General features: G+C 47.3%; 1 protein-coding gene across 1 annotated transcript; it reads right to left on the minus strand.

Moving 5' to 3' along the window:
• Positions 1 to 572: 572 nt before the first annotated feature.
• On the minus strand, positions 573 to 6,831 carry LOC146631376 (actin-binding protein WASF3-like). The gene is made up of 10 exons (XM_085356517.1): positions 6,699 to 6,831; positions 4,849 to 4,983; positions 4,607 to 4,760; positions 4,386 to 4,503; positions 2,010 to 2,054; positions 1,779 to 1,903; positions 1,435 to 1,704; positions 1,216 to 1,355; positions 911 to 1,126; positions 573 to 736 (listed from the first exon to the last, which is right to left on the minus strand). Exons 1-10 carry the CDS (start codon positions 6,829 to 6,831, stop codon positions 573 to 575), a joined length of 1,500 nt encoding a protein of 499 aa, XP_085212643.1.
• Between the last annotated feature and the right edge of the window lie 3,583 nt (positions 6,832 to 10,414).

Below are 10,414 nucleotides of genomic sequence, written 5' to 3' on the forward strand. Positions count from 1 at the left end.
CAATCACACATGGTACAGGACAGGGAGGACACGCCCCCTCTCCACAGCAGCAGGGATGATTATGCATGATGTCAGTAGTTACTATGATGTCATCACATTGCATCTCACACTGTAGAACAAGATGCATCATAACAGAAGAAATAAAAGAAATATAAAAACTAAAGCAACAAATATAAAGAATATGAAGAATAAAATATAAACAAAATAAAATGTAAAAACAAATAAACAAAAATATTAAAAACTGAAAATGTATTTTTAAAAGTTCTGATAAATTGAAAATGATGACATTTGATGTCCAAGCAGCAAAGTGATACATAAATCCAGGTCAACTTTTGTTTCATCACGAACACAGACGGTCGGCGTCCTGAGGGGGGCGCTGTGCCAAGGGTTCATTTTCTGAGTAACGTCTGTTAAACCTGCTGCTGTCAATAAAGTTTCTGTGTGTCACCATCAGCAGGTTCATAAAACACCATTGGATGCCACGCTGACTCATTAACATCAAACAGGAAAACAAGAAAGAAGTTTTGGCTCTCTGACGAGTCACTTCCTGTCTGGCGCACTCTTCCTCCTCCTTAGTCGGACCACTCCTGGTCCTCAGGCTCAGACTCCTCTTCTGATTCGCTGTATTCCACGGCAATACGTCGTGACAAGATGGTGGCAACGTCGTTTCCTGTCGGCTCTCGTTTCTTGGCCTCTTCCTGCTCGCGCTGCTCCTGAACCTTCCTCAGCTGGATCCCTGCAGACACGAGACATTGCATCAACACGCAGGACCACACCAATCCACACCAGATCACACACACATCTGTCGGACCACACCCACCAGGTCACCCTGGCCACACCCGCCCACACCAGACGAGCATCACCCAGTGACCACCTCTATAATCTGTGAACTGTCTGCGTCCTGACTGACCTCTGCGGATAGCGGCGAGGAGGTCACTGCGGGCGTCATTCATTGGCACGTTCAGTCCTGCGGCTAGCTTCCTGCCATCCGCCGCCGGGGGCACCGGGGGCGCAGCAGCAGAGGAGGGAGCTTGGCTGCTAGGACGGGAGGGGGAGGGGATGTAGTTAGCTGGGGGTAGTGGTGGAGGGGAGGGGCTATAGGGGTGGGGCTGGGCAGCAGTGCCACCTGTGGATAGAAAAGAGCAGGAGCTCCTGATTTCACGTGGACATGCAAAAGCGCCATCAGAAACCAAAAAATAGCTGGGTGCTTGTTACCTTGGTTACCAGGCACAGCTGCAGGGTGCAATGGTGTTGCCATAGCAGCAATGTGGATGGAGCTGTTTGGAAACACCACCTGTCCTGCTGATGGCATGAGAGGTGGAGGCGGTGGAGGGGCCGGAGGGATTTGATGATCACTGAGGAGGGATGGAGGTTAAAGGTCAAACATGTATATGTGCATAATGATAGTGATTATAATTTGAAGTGTGTGTTTACTTGGCTTCCTTTGCCATGTTGGAACGTGCTCCGTTCTGATTGGAAGGACCAGTGAGCAGCTGTGGGCGATGCTGATGCTGATGCGGCTGGTTGCGGCCCAGAGAGTGCTGGCGAGCGGTTGCCGCGGATACTGCGGAGGTGGATCTGAGGGCACGGTCCAATGACTGAGTTTGCCCAGACCCACTGGTCGCCATGTCAGCATGATCTTTTCTATCATGCCCATCGTGGTGAGGACTGGCCGGGAAGGAGAGGTCATCTGACATCCCTGACCTTTGGGGGAGGAGTTAAAGTTCTGATGTCAGCTTATTGGACTGGGAAGTAGGTGTGAACATGCAGGTGTTTACCTGTCGGGTGACACTGAGCCGTCAGATGTATGGTGAGGTGATGGCGTGACTCGAGCATCTGGGCGGAGCTCCTTGTCATAAGCCATCAGGTTCCACTCCTGCCGCCGGTTTCGCGCTTTCCGGACCTTCCCAAGAGAAACAGTAGTGACAAGTAATGAGATTTAATGAAAGTTCACAAACTTATCAAAACATGCGACTTAACAAGTTTTAACCAAACACAAATTACTTCACCTTCTTCACCTCCCGCCCTGAGGACTCCTCCACATGTCTCTGCTCCTAGAAATAAATGACCTGTTAAAGCAGCACCTTATTTTCACATACATGGATGGATGATCGTGGTTGGATGCATGGATGATGGATGGATGATCATGGTTGGATGCATGGATGATCGTGGTTGGATGCGTGGATAGATGGATGATCGTGGTTGGATGCGTGGATAGATGGATGGAAGATCGTGGTTGGATGCGTGGATAGATGGATGTCGTGGTTGGATGCATGGATAGATGGATGGATGATTGTGGTTGGATGCGTGGATAGATGGATGGATGATCGTGGTTGGATGCGTGGATAGATGGATTATCGTGGTTGGATGCGTGGATAGATGGATGATCGTGGTTGGGTGCGTGGATAGATGGATGGATGATCGTGGTTGGGCGCGTGGATAGATGGATGGATGATCGTGGTTGGGTGCGTGGCTAGATGGATGGATGATCGTGGTTGGGCACGTGGATAGATGGATGGATGATCGTGGTTGGATGCGTGGATGGATGGATGATCGTGGTTGGATGCGTGGATAGATGGATGATCATGGTTGGATGCGTGGCTAGATGGATGGATGATCGTGGTTGGGCGCGTGGCTAGATGGATGGATGATCGTGGTTGGGCGCGTGGCTAGATGGATGGATGATCGTGGTTGGGCACGTGGATAGATGGATGGATGATCGTGGTTGGGCGCGTGGATAGATGGATGGATGATCGTGGTTGGATGCGTGGATAGATGGATGGATGATCGTGGTTGTATGCGTGGATAGATGGATGATCGTGGTTGTATGCGTGGATAGATGGATGATCGTGGTTGGATGCGTGGATAGATAGATGGATGATTGTGGTTGGATGCGTGGATAGATGGATGATCGTGGTTGGATGCGTGGATAGATGGAAGGATGATCGTGGTTGGATGCATGGATAGATAGATGGAGGATCGTGGTTGGATGCGTGGATAGATGGATGATCGTGGTTGGATGCATGGATAGATGGATGGATGATCGTGGTTGGATGCGTGGATAGATGGATGATCGTGGTTGTATGCGTGGATAGATGGATGATCGTGGTTGGATGCGTGGATAGATGGATGATCGTGGTTGGATGCGTGGATAGATAGATGGATGATCGTGGTTGGATGCGTGGATAGATAGATGGATGATCGTGGTTGGATGCGTGGATAGATAGATGGATGATCGTGGTTGGATGCGTGGATAGATAGATGGATGATCGTGGTTGTATGCGTGGATAGATGGATGATCGTGGTTGGATGCGTGGATAGATGGATGATCGTGGTTGGATGCGTGGATAGATGGATAATCGTGGTTGGATGCGTGGATAGATGGATGATCATGGTTGGATGCGTGGATAGATGGATGGATGATCGTGGTTGGATGCGTGGATAGATGGATTGATGATCGTGGTTGGATGCGTGGATAGATGGATGGATGATCGTGGTTGGATGCGTGGATAGATGGATGATCGTGGTTGGATGCGTGGATAGATGGATGGATGATCGTGGTTGGATGCGTGGATAGATGGATGATTGTGGTTGGATGCGTGGATAGATGGATGATCGTGGTTGGATGCGTGGATAGATAGATGGATGATCGTGGTTGGATGCGTAGATAGATAGATGGATGATCGTGGTTGGATGCGTGGATAGATAGATGGATGATCGTGGTTGGATGCGTGGATAGATGGATGATCGTGGTTGGATGCGTGGATAGATGGATGATCGTGGTTGGATGCGTGGATAGATAGATGGATGATTGTGGTTGGATGCGTAGATAGATAGATGGATGATCGTGGTTGGATGCGTGGATAGATAGATGGATGATCGTGGTTGGATGCGTAGATAGATAGATGGATGATCGTGGTTGGATGCGTGGATAGATAGATGGATGATCGTGGTTGGATGCGTGGATAGATGGATGATCGTGGTTGGATGCGTGGATAGATGGATGATCGTGGTTGGATGCGTGGATAGATGGATGGATGATCGTGGTTGTATGCGTGGATAGATGGATGATCGTGGTTGGATGCGTGGATAGATGGATGATCATGGTTGGATGCGTGGATAGATGGATGGATGATCGTGGTTGGATGCGTGGATAGATGGATGATCGTGGTTGGATGCGTGGATAGATGGATGATCGTGGTTGGATGCGTGGATAGATGGATGATCGTGGTTGGATGCGTGGATAGATGGATGATCATGGTTGGATGCGTGGATAGATGGATGATCGTGGTTGGATGCGTGGATAGATGGATGGATGATCGTGGTTGGATGCGTGGATAGATGGATGATCGTGGTTGGATGCGTGGATAGATGGATGGATGAACCTTCTGCCGTCTCTTCTCCTTGCGTTTGTTCTCGGTGGCCTGCAGCATCTTTTCCTTCCACAGGTTGAAGAAGTACGATGGGTCGGTGTAGAACTTCAGACCAGCCTTCTTGTCGTCCCTGCAGACACAACAACAAAAACTCTGAGTTTAAATTACCTGCAAGTAATTTAAACTCTTCCGCCTACAACCTGCAGGACATTGTGGGCGGAGTTTAAACTAACCTGTAGGCTGTCAGGATGTTGAGGGGTGGTGGCTTGTCACAGCGTTGGTACATCTCCAGCGCTGGATTAGGGATGGAGCTCCGTGACACCACCTGCTGGTCCTGAATGGTACTGCTTCTAAAAGCTTTCCGCATATTGATGTCCTGCAGCGAGACTGGAAGCACACGGAAGAGATACAGAATCTATAAACAGGTGGAGGCGCTGGATGGTCACATGATCTGAGGGCAGTGATTCTCACCAACCTTCCTCCACGGTGGAATCCAGCTGAGTGACCTTCACAGCCAGCAGGTCCACTCTCTCCTGCAGGCTGTTCATTCTCAGGTAGAAGCTGTTAGCCTCTGTGAACAGCTCGCCAAAAATGTCCTCCGCATGGCGACCTGCATGCCATCATCAGGAAGTAAGATATGTTATTACTACGCCGTGGACCGAGTGAGCTCACACAGACTTCTATCCACAGAAAACGACCCTAATTCAAATTCAAATTCAAATTTTATTTGTCACGTACACAGTCATACACAGTACGATATGTAGTGAAATGCTTGGACAACTGCTCGTGACCTAAAGAAAACAAAAAAGGAAAAGGCTATGAATAAGATAGGAAATAAATATGAAAAATTAAAAAGGGTAAATTTAACTAGGAAGGAATAAAATATAAATTAAGGTTAAAAATGAAATAACTGTACAACACAAATTAGAATGAAGGGTAAATTTAACTGGGAAGAATAAGATAAAGATAAATATATAAATTAAAGTTGAAAATAAAATAACTGTACAACAAAATACACAATACACAATATAGAACTATATAAGAATGTATGAAGAAATCTAAATATAAATAAATATATACACAATAACAGCAGCTGTACAAGTATTAACCGGAAATGAAGAATATAGTGACCAGTGTTGTGCAAAACCAAAGTCCAGAAAGTCCAGTGTGTGTGTAAGAACCATATGTGTGGGTCAGTACTGTGTGGTGGTGTGATTGAGAGACCGTATCGCCTGCGGGAAGAAGCTCCTCCTCAGTCTCTCTGTGTTGGTCTAAAGGTCAATTCTAACGAGCGACCAGGAGCTGTTCCTGCACCCATGCTCCCGTTAAGCAGAGCCACTCATAATGATTACGGCTTTGATTTTAATCTGATTTTATGAAGTTGAGCTCAGTTTTCTGGGAACACAAACATTCACCACGAGCTTCTGTCAGTGACAGGATGAATGTGTACACCTGCACACAGGTAACGCTCACACACAACTGACAGTCAAGGTTTTGAGAGGAGGTGTTTGTGTGTGTTTGGACTCCCACACCTGGGCTGTAGGCGGAGCTTCACTCCACGTATTTTTAGCATGTGATGAGAGCGATTCCTGCTTCAGTATGACCACAAAAATAAACTTCCTGTTTTATTCAGTCAGACTGAGACCAGAGGAGTCCTCTCCTACTGGGTCTCAGAGATCTACTGCCATCTTTATTTACAGTCTGTGATACTGGGTTCTCTGTTTTTACCTGGCTGCACTAAGCTGATTGGTTAGCTGTGGCTTAGGTTACTAACAGAAGCAAAATGAACAGAAAAGGTTTGAGCATCGATGGTGTCTCACTGCAGGAATGATCTCATCACATGATTTGCATTGAATAAACTTTATTAACCCTAGAACACTATCGCTATAAATAGTAACACGATCACTAATGCCGGGTGATTTTTACCCGATATAATATAACCAATGAAAGGTAATCAAATATATCAAAATATGACAACACATGACAAATTAGAGTGGTCTTCTTTTACTTTCAACTGTGCCATGTCTAACAAAATGAAAAATAAGACTCCTAAAACAAAATAATGACTCTGGAAAGCTGGTCTTTGGTCCACCCATTCCTGGGACATTTGAGACTTCCCTGGTGATGGCACAGGCTCCTCGACACGCAAACAGCTGCAGGAGAGTGAAATCATATAAATGTATTTTCTCGGGTGTAAATCACCCAGCGATAGTGTTCTAGGGTTAAACTGTAAATGCAGAGTGCATGGAGGTTAGCTGAAGCATCGGAAACCTTCAGCTCGTCCCCTCATCGAGAACCAGAGTTACAACGATAACCGAAACTTACTGAGTCCTCCCAGCTGTTTGATGACCGCAGCCAGCGTGCTGTTGGTGACACACTCCAGCTCACTGGCGACCCCATCAGGCAGAGAGCCGCGGCACAGGTACCGAGGCTCGATGATTCGCTTCACCAGCGGCATGGCTCACCTGGAGACAGAGAGACGGATCACTTCCTGTTTCTCTCTCATTTAAACGCTGACGCTCCTTTGAAAAACTAGTTCATGCATTTATTACTTCCAGGCTGGACGACTGTAATTCATTATTATCAGGAAGTCCTAAAAACTCCCTGAAAAGCCTTCAGCTAATCCAAAATGCTGCAGCAAGAGTCCTGACAGGGACTAGAAAGAGAGAGCAGATTTCTCCTGTTTTGGCTTCCCTTCACTGGATTAAATAATCAGGCCCCATCTTATCTTAATGACCTTGTAGTACCATATCACCCTATTAGAGCACTTCGCTCTCGCTCTGCAGGCCTACTTGTTGTTCCTAGAGTATTTAAAAGTAGAATGGGAGGCAGAGCCTTCAGTTTTCAGGCCCCTCTTCTGTGGAACCAGCTTCCAGTTTGGATTCAGGAGACAGACACTATCTCTACTTTCAAGATTAGGCTTCAAACTTTCCTTTTTGCTAAAGCATATAGTTAGGGCTGGACCAGGTGACCCTGAATCCTCCCTTAGTTATGCTGCAATAGACGTAGGCTGCCGGGGATTCCCATGATGCACTGGGTGTTTCTTCTTCACTCACTATGTGTTAACAGACCTCTCTGCATTGAATCATATCTGTTATTAACCTCTGTCTCTCTTCCACAGCATGTCTTTATCCTGTCTTCCTTCTCTCACCAAAACTGGCCGCATGTTTACATGTTGACACAGTTTCTTCCCCCAGGTCGTCAGACTCCTGAACACTCAGTGACTGGAATGACACACACACCTTCGCACATGTTACTACCAAGCACTTATCTGCAGTATCTCACACACATCTATAGACACCAAGTTACTTTTTGCACAACGATCAGTATTTTGCACATGGTTGGAATGACAATAAGAGCCACTTGACTTGACTTTAACAGTTCCTCTTAGGATCCAACATCATTTAAGATAAATCACAACAGCGCAGCCTCAAAAACCGTTTGATGCTTCCAACCAAAACAACACAAAACACATATAAGGTACACATAAGGTAACAAACACAGGGCGCCGTATGATTGTGGAGTTTTACTATGAGTCTTTACAGTATGAAGCAGCTTGAGGTGACTATTGTTAGGATTTAATGCTCTATAAATAAAATGAATTCAATCAACTTCAGACTCTGCTGATAAATACTGATCAAAACTATGAGATCAGATCAAATCAGTGAGTTCCTACTAAAGCTGGGCAACCACTGCGATTTTTTCAGTAGCGTTATTCAGCTCCTGCTCAAACTGTACGATTGATTCGCAGGGGTTAGAAGTTGGTAGGTCACGATGCAGGTCTCACACTATACGGCCCGACGCTCTGATGCGACCTGAGTGCTCACACTGTGCGTCCATAACATGAAGGTAATCTGTGATTGAGCAGCAACGTAAATCCAACCATTTTCACGGTTGTTGTGGTCGTGATGATTTTGTGAGGCCACATGGAAAAGGCTCGGATGAGTGAAAGTTCTACAAGTGCCTCCATCGCTTGTGTCCAGATCACACGCTGCACTGCTGTGCTTCTCAAGGTTCAAGGTTCAAGGTTCTTTATTTGTCACATGCATAGTTATACAAGTATAACACACAGTTAAATGTAGCCTGACACGCTCCTCGACATGTGCAAAAAAATTGGGGGGGGGGGGGGGGGGGGGGTGTAGAGGAAAAACATTATATACACACATATATATATATACATACATATAGTATATACACTGGGTGAATGTGCAGTAGTAGCAGCAAGCAGGTGAATTCTGTACATTAATATGAATAGACATCTGACTATTTTACAGGATAGACAATATAAACATATTTAAAATTAAAGGAATTGAAATGTACATTGTGCCTTGGTTTAGTGTCTGGAAGAGTCCTGTCTCAGTCAATTATAGATGATGTGAGAGGGCGGGTGTGTGTGTTTAGGGCACGGATGGCTTGGGGATAGAAGCTCCTCTTGAGTCTCTCTGTCCTTGCCCGTCTTTTTCACCGACGTTTATGTGTTTGCGCGTGCGCAGTGTGAGAAGCTGCGGTGACACCCTCACGACGGTCGTGAGGTGATGATTGGGAGCTGGTCGTGAGGTGTTAATCGCATCTCGTTAACCCACGTATACTACATGACGCACGATGAAGGCCAAAATCGGGCCGATCACCAAAACGGTCGCACGACTCAAAAATCGGCTCAAAATGGGCCAAAAATCGCAGAGTGTGAGCCCAGCTAGTACAGCAGCTCCTCTCATGTACAACAACAGGTGATTACAGTCATGCACCATGACATCACTGCCTAACCTCTGACCCCCAGCTGTGCTGAGTTCTCACCGGGAAACTGCTCAGATTACACCTTCATCACCCTCATCATCATCCTCAGTAACCGACAGTGATTGATTGGCTGCCGGTCCTCAGTGGTGCAGAGGAATCTGTGTGTGTGTGTGTGTGTGTGTGTGTGTGTGTGTGTGTGTGTGAATGCTATCTCAGAGGCAGCGCCATGGAAACAGCACATTATGCTCTGCTGCCCACAGACAGCACCATGGTTACTGTTGCTAGGAGACAGTGGGAGGTCGTGCATCCCTTCACACAGCCATGAATAGAATGTAATCAGATTACTGTAACTACCATCTGCTGTTTCTAAAGCTGTACGATAGATACCTGTTAATCAGTGACAGCCAATCAGAGTCCTTCCTGGATTGTCTGTTACTACAGACTGATGTCATTTAACTGCTCCAACAGCACAAACACAGTCCAGAGGTCCAGTTCAGGTGAAGCTATCTGTCAGTCAGAGAGGCCACGCCCCTAATGATGCAAACTTGAAGCTTTAATTTTAACAGTTGAGTTATAAAAACATCCTCGTGTGTGTGTGTGTGTGTGTGTGTGTGCGCGCGCGCGCGCGCGCGGTTCCTCCAGCCTCGAGTCTGGACTACACTTCCCAGGAGTCCACTCAGGCGAGAGTGATGTCAATTTCATCATCAGCTGATCTACTCCAGAACTCCTGTCGGAGAACCACGTGACCCACAGAACCCCCTGCTGTCTGCAGATATCTCAAGACTCATGACGTCATGTCTCACAGGTGCACTTGCAGTTACGCGCACACTTGCAGAAATGAGTGCGTGACCAAATGCAGTGTGTGTGTGTGCTGATCAATAGCCGATGACGTCAGGGTCGGATATTATCACCATCATCTTCCTCAAAAACAGACGGTGTTTGATTGGCTCCTATCGTCAGTAGCGTGGATAGTGTGTTTGTGTGTGCGTGTCAGAGAGACCCTCACCCACGCGGATCGATCATGGTAACGCTTTCAAACCGATAGGACGGATCGATCAGACTCACCGGGCTCTGGCGGTTCCACTCCGGTTCGTTCCACTGAAGCTGCCTCGTCACAGAGCAGCGCGCGGCGGACTCCTCATCCTCCTCCGACCGGGATGAAGGCTGGAGAGGCGGGGGCGGGGCTGGACCCGGCTTCTGTCCGCAGTCACGGAGCTGCAGCGCCGCCTGCTGACTGCGCGCTGTGACACGTTTACCACAAATCCGCGTGAACGTGCACACCTGCGCACGGAGGTAACGATTAGCGG

This window comes from Diplotaxodon limnothrissa, linkage group LG6 (genome assembly GCF_057381915.1).
Source record: "Diplotaxodon limnothrissa isolate DT_005_m linkage group LG6, D_limnothrissa_male_GT1.1, whole genome shotgun sequence".
NCBI classification, from domain to species: domain Eukaryota; kingdom Metazoa; phylum Chordata; class Actinopteri; order Cichliformes; family Cichlidae; genus Diplotaxodon; species Diplotaxodon limnothrissa.